This window comes from Rattus norvegicus, chromosome 7, assembly GCF_036323735.1.
Source record: "Rattus norvegicus strain BN/NHsdMcwi chromosome 7, GRCr8, whole genome shotgun sequence".
Taxonomy (NCBI): domain Eukaryota; kingdom Metazoa; phylum Chordata; class Mammalia; order Rodentia; family Muridae; genus Rattus; species Rattus norvegicus.
In genome coordinates, this window is record NC_086025.1 from 65,068,907 (window position 1) to 65,085,300 (window position 16,394).

A 16,394-nucleotide genomic window follows, 5' to 3' on the forward strand; every position below is an offset into this window, starting at 1 on the left:
AGAGGGAGATGAGATCCAGGCAAAAGCAGGCTCATTATTAATCATGAAACCACTGAAAGGTAGATCTGAATGGAGGGTGGAGGGAGACAAAGGAAGAAGGGGCAGCCTCGGGGAGGAAGAGGCATGAGGTATGGGACAGATGAGAAAACCTGGCCGGAGGGGTCCATGTGAAGAAAGCTCCAATGGTCCAATGATCTGGGGTATCAGGGCACATCCTGATAGGGGACGGGGACCCTTTGAGCTATCTTAAGAGAGAGTTACAGAGTTGTAGGTAGGGTTAAGGGAACCAACAGAAATGATGCTCAAAGCTAGGCATGGTGGGGAAGACCATTAATCCTAGCAGAAGAAGGTAAATCTCTGTGAGTTTTAGGCAAGCCTGGTCTACATTGTGAATTGCAAAAAAAAAAAAGGATGTTCAAACACCAGGGACTAGAGAGCAGAGATGCCATCAGGACTCCTTTGTGTCGAAACAATGATGTGAGTTGGACACAGTATGGCATGGTTACACGAAGCCACAGCCTGAAAATACATGGGGAGCAGACATAGGAAATATTCTTTTATTCTCCCTTCTTGTACTTTGTGACAAGGTCTTAACAGCATAGCCCAGGCTAGCCTACAGCTAGTTGGTCTCAACCTTTCGATAGATCTCCTCCTGCCTCAGTCTCTCAAGTGCAGCGTTTGAATTACACATGTATGTCACTGTGCCTAATGGAGTTTTTCCGTGTATCATCCTGGGATTTTGTTTCCAACCTGAGTCTCCCTTTGGTCAAGTTCAGTTGGGTAGGAGAGTTCAGGTGATGAGTCTTGGTATGCCACCCACCAGGGCAGAGGAGGGCAGAGAACTCTGGAAGCTGTGCAGACAGCATTTAGCAGCACATCTGGGTGAGGGTCTCGAGATCTGAGAGCTGCGCCTTGCTTTGGAAGACAGCGGTATAATCTTTAGTGAAGCTGAGGAAAGGACTCTTGGGAGAGCCATAGAATTCAAGAGGAGATACTAAGGCACGTCATCTCGGTGGGAGCCTCAGGTGGCAGGTCAGGGAGGCAGAGTAGGTGACATAGTTGACTAAGGGTGAACTAAGGATGTGTTTGCTGGAAATGAAATGATACTGCTTGTGGTTGGCAGTGGATTAGCCCCTGGCCTAGCTGAAGATGTGGGTATACTGGGTCAACCATGTCCAAGGGGAGAGAAAGGCTGTTGATCATGAGTGACTCCCTTTAGAGGTGGATCTCCTGGAGTCAACGGAGGGATGTCTGTATGCTTAGAAAGAAGGCGCTTACTTTCTGGACAGAAGCCAGAGCAGAGTCACCCCGTCCTGGGGAAGGCCGCTCTACCTCAGGCTGCTGCTCTACCTCAGGCTGCCTATATCACACATAAGCTAACTGCACCCACAGGCCTCTACCACCATGTCAGGTATATCCGTCTTGACAATGTTGCTGTCCCTGTCATAGTAGAGCAAAGACAGAGGGCGCCGAGACGTAGGCACGCAGCATGAGCCCCTGCGGGCAGTGCCAGCATCTGTGTTGGCTTTGAGCAGATTCAGCACTGCAGTGTGAAAGGACGCAGAGATGCCAGGCATGCCTGCCACATGTAGTGGGCACTGCCCAGTGCAGAAGTTCATGGCATAGCCTTCGGGCTGGATGATCCAGTCATGCCAGCCAATCTCACGGAAGTCCACAAAGAACTCTTGCCGACAGCACATCCTGGACAGCCCCTGGCAGTTGATACCTCGCCGGCGTACCCGATGCTTGCCTTCAACTCTTACCTGGGCTGCCACAAAAGGCCTGTGGGAAACCCCATCCAGGATCAAGGAACTGTGGGCCAGCTGACTTTCTGGCACCAGCTCCAGAGTGAGGTGCCCCTGACTGCAAGCAGCTTGAGCTTCGGGTCCTAGGAGAAGCTGGTACCAGCCACTGGCATCCACCTGCAGCATGTACTGGCTTGTCAAGGTGAGGTTGGTGTCATATGGCCTTAGCACAAGAACTCTTATATTCATGGTCTGGGTGGTGTTGGGAGGGAGCTGCATGAAGAACATGAAACGGGTCTGCAGGACCTCCACACCACCAGTAGTTCTATCAGAGAAATGGAATTCAAGACGGGTTTGGTTGATGTTGGAGAGGCCTGTGAACATCAAAAGGCACAGTGAAGTCATTGCAGCCTTCGGACGGTCAGCTCTACCAGCCCTGCCTCTATTCTCAGCATACCTTTCTTCTCCCATAGTTTGACACCATGCAGCCCAAGATAGCCTTAAACTCAATATGCAGACAAGGACAACCTTGAACTGATGGTTACCCTGCCTCTATTTCCAGAATGCTGGGCTTACAGGCTTAAACACACACACACACACACACACACACACACACACACACACACACACACCCCTCCCCAGGCATACACATATACCCACACACACACAGACACACACACCTACACACACAGACACATACCTACACACAACCATACCCATACACACACAGACATGCCACTGTGTAGCATCACTATACCCAGTTTTTGTTTAACTTTTTTTAAAGATTTATTTATTTATTATATATGAGTACATTGAAGCCGTTTTCAGACACACCAGAAGAGGGCATCAGATCTCATTACAGATGGTTGCGAGCCACCATGTGGTTGCTGGGATTTGAACTCAGGGCCTCTGGAAAAGCAGTCAGTGCTCTTAACCGCTGAGCCATCTCTCCAGCCCATTGTTTAACTTTATTTTAGTTTTAACTGGTTATTTTGTGTGCTTGTGTATGTGTATATGTGTGTGGGAGTGGAAGCACACATATGATAGCATACATGTAGCAGTCAGAGGGAGTTACAGATAACTGTGAACCATCGTGTGAGTTCTGGGAATCAAACCCAGTCCTCAGGAAGAGCAGCCAGTGCTCTTAACTACTGAGCCATTTCTCCATTTCCTGTATTTATTTGATCCTCCTGTCTCTATATTCTAATCTCTAGGGTTATAGGTGTGTGACACCACATCTGTTTTCTCGTAATAGTGTGAATGAGTGTGTGTGTGTGTGCGCGTGTGCATGTGTGTGTGCATGTGTGTGTGGATGTGTGGATGTGTGCATGTGTGTGTGTGTGCATGTGTAGTCCAGAAGAGGTTGTTGGATCTACTGGAGCTGGAGTTGGGACACCAGATATGAGTGCTGGGAACTGAACTTGAGCAATAACTGATTTTTTTTTTTTGATGCTAGGTTTCTCTCACTATGTAGCCCAGGCTTTCCTGGAACTCACATTGTAGACCAGGCTGGCTTGAAACTCATAGATCCACCTGCCTCTGCCTCCTGAGTGCTGGGATTAACAGCTTAGCCATGACTCCAGCTCTGAAAAGAAGATGTACTAATGAATACCTAAAAGTCGAGTGGCTTTGGAACTGAGTGGAAGAGAAAAGAATTTGAAGAAGGAGGTTAAAGAATACCCTAGATTTCCATCAAGTATAGAGGGCAGTTCTGGGAAGGGATCAAAAACTGGAGAATTGTCAGGAGGCAGAGTTAGGCAGATTTGAACTCGGAGAGTTCAAAACCAATCCGAAACATAGCAAGTTTCAGACCGACCAGGGCTGCATAGTAAGACCCTGTTTGTTTGTTTGTTTGTTTGTTTGTTTCTTCCCTCCTCCCCCTCCTCTTCCTCCTCCTCTTCTTCTCCTCCCTTCTTCCTGCCTCTGCCTCCTGAGTGCTGGGCTAAAGGCATGTTCCACCACACCCGGCTGTAAGATCCTGTTTCAAAAACCAAACCAAACACTCAACAAAAAAAGTGGAGACTCATAAAGTCTGATGCTTCTTAGAGATGAGTTGAATGGTTAAAACTACAGCAATAATAGAGGAGACTGGAGAAATGGCTCAGAGATTAAGAGCAAAGATGCTTTCCCAGAGGACCCGAGTTCAATTCCCAGTGTACACATGGCGACTCATAATCATCTATGACTTCAGTGGGAATCCAATGCCCCTGCTGGCCTCCGAGAACACCAGACATTCATGTGGTGCACAGACATATGTGCAGGTAAAATACCCACACGCATAAAACCTTAGAAGTTGGTGGTGGAGCCAGGCATGAAAGCATATGTTTATGACCAACCCCAGCACTTGAGAAGCCGAGGAGAGAGACTGTTGTGGGCTTGAGCCCAGTCTGGACAATCAAATGAGGCTTTTTCCCAGGGTGGGGTGGGATGAAGTGGAGGGAATGTTAGTAGAAATAGGGACGGAAAAAGAATTGTGTTAGAACCTCAGATGGAAACAAGAATGGCTGATATCGTGCTGGGAACTGGAGTAAAGCCCATTTCTGTTACAAAGGAGCCATTAGCTTGGCTGAACTGTCATAGGGTCTTGGGACAAACGTAAAAGAAGGGAGGGGAATTTGGATCACCTGTCAGTCCTTAGCTGGGACCAGGTGGAGAAGAGGTAAGTGTAATAATCATCTGGTGGGAAAATGTCATCGCGATCTTTCTGTTTAGTTTTGCTCTTTTTCTTTTTTTTTCTTTTTAAAGATTTATTTACTTCACATATATGAGTACACTGTAGCCATCTTCAGACACACCAGAAGAGGGCATTGGATCCCACTACAGATGGTTGTGAGCCACTATGTGGTTGCTGGGATTTGAACTCAGGACCTCCGGAAGAGCAGTTGGTGCTCTTAACCGCTAAGCCATCTCTCCAGCCCAAAGGTCATCATGTCTTCCGTGTCCGGGAATCAAATCCAGGTTTCCCACGAGACAGGTGGGGATACTACTATACTAACGAGGACCTAGTTTTGCTTTTTTTTTGAGACGCAGTCTCATGTGGTCTAGAACTCACTATGTAACAGAGGTAACACCGAAGTCCTGATTGTCAGGCCTCAGTGTTGGTGTTACAGGCGTGTGCTGGGTCACTAATGGGGAGGGGCGCAGGGCTTACCATGTGCAAGGCAAGGCCTCCTTCACTGAATGCACCTACACTTGCTTTCTCTCCAGGATTTCCTTCGTGCCTTCAGAGCAAAAGTTCTTTAAGCTCTCCAAGGCCTTCCACCTTCAGTTTCCTTTAACTCTGTGCTAAAAGGTACCCTTAGCTGTACTCGTGAGTCGTCATCAACATAGTCCTTATGTGAGTGATTCTCATATAGCTAGGTCAGGTCAGTTTGCATATGGAGACTGACCCTAAGATTCAGGTTATCACGGAATTCACGCCTACATTTATAACTGCTTAACAGTGGCATACGGATGTCTGGCCAGCACATCGAGGGCCTCTAACCAGAGGATCACCGTTTCTCTCACCAATCATCCCATTTTTCTGTATGTGACTCTTACCAATGGGATGACTCCTTGCCTTGCCTCCACGAACCCTGAGATTGCCTCCTTCCCACTTCTGGTCCCTCACCTGAGTGATTCTAAAGAGTAGTTAACACTATCATTTTTACCATTTTTTTTTTTAGGGGTGAGATTTTGATACAGGTTCTTGCTATGCAGACAAAGATGGCCTGTAAATTTTTCAGTAGCCAAGGCCTGGAATTCATGATGCTACCTGCCAGGGGTTAGGAAGGGTGTGTACCAGCACACCTGCCTGGACCTGCCTTTATTTTTCCATTACAACATTATCTCTCACCCTCCCTACTGAGGTATCTTTTTCTCAAATGAAGGAGCCTCTGCCTGCTTAGTTCTGGTATTACAGTTGTGTGCCATAGCGTCTGGCTTTTGTTTGATCTTTGTAGTGCTGGAAACTGATGGCTAAATTCTATTGATGGATCGCTCACCCAGCATGTACGAAGCCTGGGGTTCCATTCCCAGCATCAAATAAAACAAGATGAGTTGTTCTACATCCATAAAATCCCAGTACTATGGAGGAGGTGGGAGCAGGACAATCAGACCTTCAAGGTCATCCTCAGGTATACAGGGAGTTCAAGGCCAGCATGGGATACAAGAGACATTGTTGCAAAAACAAAAACAAGGGCTAGAGAGGTGGCTCAGTGGTTAAGAACACTACTTGTTTTTCCAATAGACTCAAGCTCAAATTCCAGCACCCATATCAGGTGGCTTGCAACCATCTGTAAGTCCAGCTCTAAGAGATTCTGCCCCCTATGACTTCTATAGGCACTTACACTTAAATGCGCGCATGCACACACATTCAATTAAAAACAATAAAGATGAAATCTAACAAATAAGGGGAAAAGATCAAGAACAAGAAAAGAGTAGTGCATCGTTGGTTCCCAATGACCAGTGCCTTTACACATTCATAACTTTATACAGCACTTTCTTATATAGTTTCTGGAGTTGCAGTGGGTTAGCCAGTGAGGCATTAACAAGCAGTTTGATAACAATTTATACACTGAGATCTTGGGTTCTTAAGAGCCAGAGGCAATGGTTTAAATGACGCGAAACCCTTCAGAAAGAGGGCCTGTGGGATCCGGGATCATCGCAGACATTCAGGTCCCATCTGGCCCTCAGCAGACTGTAGTGGGTTTAGTGGTCTCAATTATACCACCTGGCTCAAAAAAAACTGTCCAGTCAAACTAAGTCAGGACAAAAATCGCAAGAAAAATGAACTGCCATAAGACAATTTGGAATGCTAAGTGTGACGGCTCATGCCTGTACTCCTTGTAGTTTGGAAGCTGAAGCAGGAGGATTTTCGGAAAGTCTGGGTCATCCTCACCCTACAGAGTGAGATTCTGAAAAGCAAACTAAGACAAACCCCCCCCCCAAAAAAAACAAACAAACAAACAACCAAACAAAAAACCAATGTTAAAAATATAAAAAGAAAAAAGTTGGTATGTTGGGGCTGGGGTGTAGTTTAAGCATCAGAGTGGTGACCGAGTGTGTGTGGTAAATGGGACTAACTGCCAGGACTACAACCGAACAAAGCCCCCAGACAGCAATGGCAGCAGCTGACTGTTTCATGTTTCATGTAATATTAATAGTTCACAGAAATAGGAATTTGTATCAGAAGTGGGGTGCTGCCACCATAACCTTGTCTCGTTCACCCTGGGACTCAGGGGCAGGCAAAGTTAGGAAAGAAAGAAGAGCCTGTTAGCAAAGACGGAAAATAAAGAGGTTGCCGTGGAACTTGGAGACAGAGGGACTCAAGTTTTCAGTTGTCTATCACCTGTGGTAACTTGGAAGCCAGAAACCATTTCTAACTAACTTGTGACTTTAGCTAGAGAGATTTCCTGGCAGGATGCTGAAATCATCCTATTTTAGCTTTCTGTGATGAAGCATTTCAGGACACATGTGCTGGAGATGGGGGTGGGGGAGGATGGGGGTGGGCAGGGAGCCAGGAGCAGTGATTCACACTTTGTAATTCTTGTAGCATTTGGGAGGCTGAGGCAGGAGGACTGCTGTGAGTTTGAGGTCAACCTGGACTACTTAGTGAGTTCTAGGACAGCCTGGACCACAGCATGAAGCCCTCCTTCAGAGAAACAAAACATAACAATCACACACAGACACACACACACACACACACACACACACACACACACACACACACAAAACCTACTCAGTTTCCCAGCAGAATTTAGAGAAAATATTTCGAAAAGTACTTGTAAGATGGAAAAATAAAATTCTTTTTTTTTTTCCTTTTTGGCTGACTCCATGATTATTAAGAGCCTATGCTCTTGAAGAAGAAGACCTGGGTTAAATTCCCAGCAAATACATCCAGTGTCTCACAGCTGACTGTAGCCCCAATTCCAAGAGATCTGATACCCTCTGACCTCTATATAGTATATATAAACTTAGGCACACACATGCACATAATTAGTAGATAAACTTTTTTTTTCTTTTTTTCGGAGCTGGGGACTGAACCCAGGGCCTTGCGGTTGCTAGGCAAGTGCTCTACCACTGAGCTAAATCCCCAACCCCTAGATAAACTTTTTTTTTCTAGATAAACTTTTTAAGGGTTATTTTTCCTTCCTTCCTTTCTCTCTCTCTCTCTCTCTCTCTCTCTCTCTCTCTCTCTCTCCCTCCCTCTCTTTCTCTCTTTCTCGCTCTCTCTCTCCCTCCCTCTTTTTCTCTCTTTCTCTCTTTCTTTCTATTTTTCTCTCTTTCATTCCTTCTTTCTTTCTTTGAGACAGGATTTCTCTGTATAGCCTTAGCTGTCCTGGAACTCACTCTGTAGACCAGGTTGGCCTCAAACATAGAGATCCATGTGCCTCTGCCTCCCAAGTATGTGCCACCTTGCCAGGGCAAAAGATTCTTAAAAAATAACCTGGGGTTGGGGATTTAGCTCAGTGGTAGAGCGCTTGCCTAGGAAGCACAAGGCCCTGGGTTCAGTCCCCAGCTCTGAAAAAAAGAACCAAAATAAATAAATAAATAACCTTAGGGACTGGAGAGATGGCTCAGTGTTAAGAGCACCGACTGCTCTTCCAGAGGTTCTGAGTTCAAATCCCAGCAACCATATGGTGGCTCACAACCATCTGTAATGGAATCTGATGCCTTCTTCTGTGTGTCTGAAGACAACTACAGTGTACTTATAATAAATAAATAAATCTTAAAAAAATAACCTCAGGACAAAAAAAATCCAAAAAATTTCTTGTTGACTATGGGTGGCTGGATCTCTAAGTTCAAGTCCAGCCTGGTCTATATAGAGTTTCAGGAGGTCAGCCAGGGCTGCATAGTGAGACCCTGTCTGTGATGGTTTGAACAGGAATGTCTCCATAGACTCATGAGTTTGAATATTTGGCCCATAAGAAGTGGCACAATTAGGAGGTTTGGCCTTGTTGGAATAGATGTGGCCTTATTGGGGGATGGGCTTTGGGATCTTATATGATGAAGACCTATGCACAATGGGACAGTCTCCTGCTGCCTGTGGATCAAGATGTAGATAGAACTGTGAGCTCCTCCACACTATCTCTGTGTGAAGGCTGCCACACTTCCCATCATGACAATAATGGACCAAGCCTCTGAAACTGTAAGCCAGCAAAGTGTTTTCCTTCATACAAATTGCTGGGCTGGAGAGATGGCTCAGTGGTTAAGAGCACTGACTGCTCTTCCAGAGGTCCTGAGTTCAAATCCCAGCAACCACATGGTGGATTACAACCATCTGTAGTGGCATCTGATGCCCTCTTATGTGTGTCTGAAGACAGAGTGTACACACACAATAAATAAATCTTAAAAAAAAAAAAAGAATTACCATGGTAATAGTGTCTTTTTACAGCAATAGAAACCCTAACTAAAACACTGTTTCAAAAATATAATAATATCAATAACAACAACAAGAACCCAGGGCACTGGTGGTGGAACATAGAATAAAGGCTTGGACAAATAAATGGGGAAGACGGAAAACCCTTTGCTAAGATCCCACACCTCGCTAAGATCTAAAATTCATTTGTTTATTTACTTACATATTTGGTTTTCTGAGACAGAGTTTCACTATGTCATCTCAAACTCAGAGACCTCAGTTTCTCAAGTGCTGGGGTTACAGGTGTGAAATCCCTGCTGGCTTGTGGTTGGTCCTGATGGGCGAGTGTTATATCTGATTGAATAGACTGTTCAGAGATCCATGGAGTCTTCTTTTAAATTTAGTTTATTTTTTAGTTTTTAATTTATTGATTGGTTGATTGGTTGGTTTTTTGAGACAGGGTTTCTCTGTGTAACAAAGCACTAGCTGTCTTGGAATTCGTTCTGTAGATCAGGCTGTCCTCGAACTCACGGAGATTTGCCTGCCTCTGCTTCCTGAGTGCTAGGGTTAAAGGCTAAGCTGTAACCACCCAGCTCATTTAGTTGGTTAAGAAAGGATTTTTAAAAGATTTATTTATTTATTATATATTAATACACTGTAGACACACCAGAAGAGGGTATCAGATCTCATTACAGATGGTTGTGAACCATCATGTGGTTACTGGGATTTGAACTCAGGACCTCGGGAAGAGCAGTCAGTGCTCTTAACTACTGAGCCATCTCTCCAGCCCAAGATTTTTTTTTAAATACAAATTCAATCATGAGCATCTAAGGCAGGGGAGCATAGGCAAGTTTGGTACCCCGAGAGGGCCATTTTGGTTTTAGTTATACACACACCTGTAGGACCCCCATCCCTTTATTTGTGCTGGACTACAAGTTCTCCCATCCTTGAACAATGGTATGAGTTCCCCGGCCCCTGATAACACTCAAATCCAGAGAGTTTCTATTCAAATATATTCCCAATGTATTCAGGTCTGAAGAATGGAAGGGCTGATGGGACTGGTTTTGGGTACACACACAGTAGGGCAAGACTGTTCTCTATCTAATAACAGTGACCTTTTAGAGAGGATCCTCTATTTTCCATCTGATGCCTGCGCATAATCGGTGTGCTTATGATTATAATCAGATTCATTATGGGAAGGGGCCCGGGCAGTAGGAAAGTGAATGTCTAATGTAGTAATCAAGATAGTGAGCTTATAGACAACATCCCTTAGGAACCAACTCCTCTCTTTGAACCTCACAAAAGGAAACCCCAAACAATAGCTGGAGCCTGAGTGTCCTTCGTCATGTGTCTTAGGGTTTTACTGCTGTGAACAGACACCATGACTAAGTCAACTCTTAGAAGGACAACATTTAGTTGGGGCTGGCTTACAGGTTCAGAGATTCAGTCCAGCACCATCAAGGCAGGAACATGGCAGCGTCCAGGCAGGCATGGAGCAGGAGGAGCTGAGAGTTTTACATTTTCATCTGGAGACTGCTAGGAGGAGACTGGGTTCCACTCAGCTAGGACAGGGTCGGGGGTAGGGGGTGGGGGGGTGTCTTAAAGCCCACACCCACAGTGATGCACCTACTCCGACAGGGTCACACCATCTAATAGTGCCACTCCCTGGGTCAAGCATATGCAAACCATCATATCTTGTGATCCAGTTATCCCCATTTAATCCATGCTATCGATTTGCCCCAAATAAATTATCTTACTTCTTTTGCAAATCTGTGTGAACCTTTATTTTTAATCACTTGGATAAGAACCTGGAAACACCTGGCTCACACCCCAGCCTCCAGTAGCACATTGGAGAAAGTGAGACCCAGGCTTAAGAAAGTATAGCCAAGTGGTGATGGTGGTGCATGCCTTTAGTCCCAGTGTTCGGGTTGGGGGAGGGGGCAGAGGTAGGCCAGGTCTACAGAGTGAGCTCCAGGACAGAGAAACCCTGTCTCAAAAACAAAAAACAAAGCGAAACAAAAACAACCAAAGCAAAACAAAACAAAAAGCAAAGTAGGCTCAGGTTTTTCAAGAGAAACTTGCTGAGCTCATGGTCTTAAAGAAAAATTTAAGTCAAGGGAGCGCCAGATGGGACTGAAAGGGATACAGATAATTGAAAAGAGGGAGCTAAAGGCATCAGTCAGTAGAGTGCCTGTCGTCCACATGCAAAGGCACAAAATGAAAAGGGAAAGAGTCTGGGCACCTTTCATCCCAGAGCTGGGGAGACAGAGCAGGTGGATCTCTATGTGTGAGATGTTAGATGCCACCTTGGTCTACAAAGTGAGTTCCAGGCCAGTCAAGGACTACAGAGTGAGACTCTAGCTCAAATAAATAAATAGATAGATAGATAGATAGATAGATAGATAGATAGATAGATAGATAAGGTGGATAGACGGATGGATAGATAGATAGATAGATAGATAGATAGATAGATAGATAGATAGATAGATAGATAGATAGATAGATAGATGGCAAGCATAGAGGTCTCTCTGCACTCACTTGCAAACCCAGCCCATATCTTGTTTAAAAGTAAGGACGTTTTTTAAGTAGAGAGCTAAGAGCTGTGACTGTTGACCTAGGAGCCAGAGCTCTGCACAGAGCAGAATCAGGCCCAACCAAGGACATTATCTATATAGACCAAGATATGTGCCGGGCAGGAAATTAGGACTTTTATGGATTGGTGCTGGGCTTGGTGACCCACACTGTCCTAGCATTTAGGCAAGAGGATCCCAAGACTGAGGCCAGCAAGAGCAGTCAGAGAGGGAGGTGTTTAGGAGCCAGTAACCGCTCTGTGATCCATTCCCCAAAGCCATCTGAAGGAGAATGTCTGTTTGCTGTTACCGTGCCTCTGTCTTAGCCTCAGCATGGCATTAGGAGGGAGGGAGGAAGGAAGATATAACCTATTTCTAGGACATTGGCAGTAATGCGTTAGTAAATGTTTAACAGCTGATCTCCGGGAGGGGGGAACTTTAAAGCCCTGATTTACAGTAATTTCTCTATTATAAATTCTTCTGTGGGGTCCAAATTCAAGGTTCTAATGTGGTATAAGTGAACCCAGGTATGTTCACCGTCAGCTGTCCTAAGTCCCATGAGCCTGTTTTAGGACACCACCGGGGATCACTGGGGAAAAAAGTCCCAGAGAAGCTGAATGACTCTGATTTAGGTGACAAGACCATGGGCCTCAAACCTGAGGCTGATGGTACAATGGATGGGAAAGTGACATAGAAGAATCCAGAGGGGGTGACAGTATTTTGTTTGTTGCTATGTTGTCTGCCCCCAGGGAACACAGCTCCTGGTTTGCATGGTTTTACCCAGTTCCATCCCACCCTGATTCTGGACTTAGCCACAGTGACATGCTTTGTCAATGGAGCAAAGGTAAATGAAGTATATGTAGAAGCTGGATAATCATTTACACTGAAATCGCTCTCTTGGAATCCAGCTGCCATGTTTTAAAATGGGTTGGTTTAGAATGATCAGAGGCTTCGTGGGAAAAGGCTGCTGTGGATTTTTAAAACTTATTATTTATTTTATTTTTGCTTTGTGTCTCCTCAAAATTCGCTTGTCTGCAATCCCAGTGTTTGGGAAGCTAAGGCAGGAAGATTCTAAGTGTTTGGCCAACCTGAGCTATATTATGAGTTTCAAGCCAGCAGGGCTATGTAAGGAGACCCTGTGTCAAAAAAAGAAAAAACAAATAATGTTGAAATCGGAAGCCCAAAGTTACAGTATCAGGAGGTGTAGCCTGTGGAAGGCTACTAGGTCATGAGGGCGGAGTCCTGGAGAGGGGATTCCGGTCAGAGAGTTCCCTCTTGTCTGTCTGCCATCATGTGACGATTCAGAGAGAAGAGAGTCTTCCTGGAAGGAGCTGAGCCTTCTCTATTTCCTGCCCCTTCCTAGTTCTTACCATTCTTAAGACTTTATATTATATTAACCCATTTAAGTCTCTAAGCTAGCTTCTCATTATTCTCATTTACGAGTGAGAAAACTGACTATTAACTACCCAGGTCACTTAGCTAATAAGTGGCTCTGAAAGATTGGGAGCCCAGGTTCTGTGGCTGCATAATTTCTGCTGGGTCTTGAAGGGAAAAGAGAGTAGTGCTAATCAGGGGAAAGCTAGGAGCTGGTAGGAGCGCGGTGGGGAGCGTTGTCTTCCAGACCAGAGAGCAAGTGAGCTTGCAGTAGCTTCTAAGATTTCTAAGATTTTCTCATCTTCTCTCCAGCTCTCTCCACTATGGAAGTGATTCTTTCCTTTGCCTTTTTGTTCGTTTATTTTCTAGACAGAATTTCTCCGTGTGGCCGTGACTGGCCCGGAACTTGGTCTGTAGACCAGGCTGGCCTTGAACTCAGAGAGACACCTGCCTCTGCCTCCCAAGTGCGGGCATTCAAGGTGTGCTCCCCACCTCCCAGCTGAAGTCAGAAGTGAACCTGAGAGGAGATCTCCTTCCTAGGGTCAGATTTGGGGGTAGAGCTGTGGACCATGGACCTACCTGTGTCAGCAAAGCTGATGATCTCATATTCTTGTCTCTGGTCATGCTCCAACAGGGTTTCCGCTCGAGTCCCACGGAGGCGCCGCAGCGCGGTCTTGAGGGCCTCTCTGGACACAGGCCGACTGAGTATGGGGCGCTGGCTGAGGTGCAGCTTGTCCAGGATGCTTTTCTTGGCCAAATCGAGAAGGAGCTCCCGATGGCTCTCCAGGTCAAAGGTGGCACCCCAACATGCTGGACATGGACCATCAGTTTTGAGGTTCACTACTGTGGCTAGAGTCAGGAACAGAAGAGCCAGGAGCAAGGAGGAGGCCATTGCTGGAGGATGGTCTCCTTAAAGGACACAACGCCTGTGTTCAGGGTCTCAACGGGAGTAGCTTCAACTCTGTCCTGGCCACCAGGGACCCTGGGAGGAGTGTGCCTCCAGCTGGCATAACTCCTTTTTTTGTCAGAGATACAACGGCCAAACATCTGGCTTGAAAAATGAAGCCAGTACAGGTAGAACTTGGCAGTATGTTCGTGTGTGGTTAGTGAGAGTACAGAGGTGGGGGGTTGTGTGGGTTGTTTGAAGAAAGCAATGTCTACCTCCTGCTGCTGTTGGGAGATTGTGAGCCAAAAGAGCTGCCAGGACAAGGGGCAAAGGTTAGAGCCTTTCCACGAAGCACTGAGGGGAAAGGTGGTATGAGCAGAGGTTTTAAGATAATGCTAATTCAGAGACTGAAGTGGGACAATCACCAGAAGTCAGGATTTAACAGTCTCAAACAACAACAACAACAACAACAACAACAACAACAACACAGTGACTTTTGTGTGCGTGGTGTGTGGTTGAGTCAGATTTTCATTTAGCTCGGGCTTACTTTGAACTTCCTATACAGTGGAGGTTGGTTTTGAACTCCTGCGTCTGCTTCTCAAATCAGGTCTCACAGGCGTGGACTACCATGTCCACTTAAGAGTTGACTCTTTTTTATTGTTGTTTGTTTGTTTGTTTTTGAGACAGGATCTCATGGTATAGCCCTGGCTGGCCTGGAACTGGCTATGTAGACCCTCCTAGCCTTGAACTCTCAGAGATCCGCCTGTGTCTGTTTTGCAAGTGTTGAGAGTAAAGGTGTGTGATAACACACCTGCTTAAAGGGTGACTCAAAAAATATTTTTAAAAAGGCACTTCAAATTTGCCTCTTCCTCCTCCCTCCTCCTTTTGATCCTTTCCTCTCCTCTTCCTCCTCCCCCTCCTTTTCTTTCTGTTTCTTTTTTGTCTTTTGAGACAGGAACTAGCTCTATAGACCAGGCTGCAACTGCTGGATTAAAGGCACCGGCCACCATGCCCTGGCTTTTCTCTGCTTCTTCAAGTCCACCCCCCTCCATCTTCCTTCCTTGGAGCTCTCAGTCCAACTTTCTTTGTTAGTTCTGGTTGGTTTTTGCCCACTGAGTCACAGTTACCATCTAAAAGTTAAGGAAAGCAGAGAGAAAAAGAAACCTTCAAACCAGATGTTCTTAGTGTGCTCTCAGAAACAGGTGGGTGTATCAGAATTGTTGAGAAAACGATACATTTGCATGTCAGTTTCGCTGGTTGCAACTTACCAAGTGATCCTAGTTTGCCATAACATGCAAGGCTGTTGGTCCTCAACAGTCTCTTTTGAAGAGCCTTATTGAATACAGAGGCCAAGAGCTGACATAGATACAGTCACTGTGGGTGGTTACATAGTAATAACTCAGCTGAAGAGCTTGGTGGAAACTCGGAGAGCCTCAGGGTGAGCTAGAAGACACGGGGATTGCAGGAAAGCAAGGGGTAGGCTATCTCGAGAAATGGATGGATAGATGGAAATATGGACAGCCAGCCAGCCATGTAAGCGGAGACTGTGCTGAGCTGATGTCATGTGGACATTCAAGAGTTCTCTGCCTATTGGTCCCTCGATGGTGACAAGTTATCAAGACCATCTACCATAGCGTGGTCTGAGCCAGTGTGGGCTCACCCTCTTCCTGAGGGTGCTATGCTCATCAAGTTCATGGGTCTGACTTTCTAGTTAAAACTTTTCAAAACAATGTATTTGATTAGCAGTCACCTGTGTGTGTGTGTGTGTGTGTGTGTGTGTGTGTGTGTGTGTGTGTGTGTGTGATGCCGCCACAGGAATTCAGTAGAGATCTGTGAACAACTTACAGAAGTTGTTTCTTTCCAGTTTCCATGCTCATACCAGGGAATCCAACACTCAGGATTAGGCTTGGAAGCACATACCTTTACCTGGGAGCCATCTAATCCTTTACCTGCCTGCCCTCTAATGTTTTTTGTTTTGTTTGTTTTGCTTGCTTGTTTTGTTTTGAGACAAGATCTCACCATGTAATGCTGGCTGTCCTAGAACTCACTATGTAGACCAGGGTGGCTTTGAACTCAGAGAGAGATCTGCTTACTTCTGCCTTCTGACTGCTAGGATTAAAGCTGTGTGCCACCACACCTGGCTTGTTTTTTTAAACTTTTTTTTATTTCTTTTTTATTTTTTGAGATGGGTTTTCTCTGGCAGCCCTGGCTGTCTTGGAACTTGCTCTGTAGACCAGGCTGGCCTTGAACTCAGAGATTCACCTGCTTCTGCCTCTCCAGTGCTGGGATACCACTGCTCAGTTTACTTTTTATTTTTGTGTTTGGTTGCTTATATGTGTACCTGTGGACCACATGTGTGCCATGCAGTGCCTGTGGGGACCAGAAGAGGGCATCAGATTTCTCTGACACTGGAGTTAGAGCTGGTTGTGAGCTGCCATGTGGGTACTGGGAATCAAACCTGGGTCCTCTGGAATAGCAGT

The 16,394-nt window shown here is 45.7% G+C and overlaps 1 protein-coding gene and 1 long non-coding RNA gene across 2 annotated transcripts; one reads left to right on the forward strand and one right to left on the reverse strand.

Moving 5' to 3' along the window:
• Positions 1-543: 543 nt before the first annotated feature.
• On the reverse strand, positions 544-14,013 carry Inhbc (inhibin subunit beta C). Its single transcript, NM_022614.2, has 2 exons — positions 13,608-14,013; positions 544-2,119 (listed from the first exon to the last, which is right to left on the reverse strand). Exons 1-2 carry the CDS (start codon positions 13,918-13,920, stop codon positions 1,377-1,379), a joined length of 1,056 nt encoding a protein of 351 aa, NP_072136.1. The 5' UTR covers positions 13,921-14,013; the 3' UTR covers positions 544-1,376.
• LOC120093804 (uncharacterized) lies at positions 7,882-15,754 on the forward strand. Its single transcript, XR_005487491.2, has 2 exons — positions 7,882-13,569; positions 13,663-15,754. It is a non-coding gene; the product is annotated as an uncharacterized LOC120093804 (long non-coding RNA).
• The last annotated feature ends 640 nt before the right edge of the window (positions 15,755-16,394 follow it).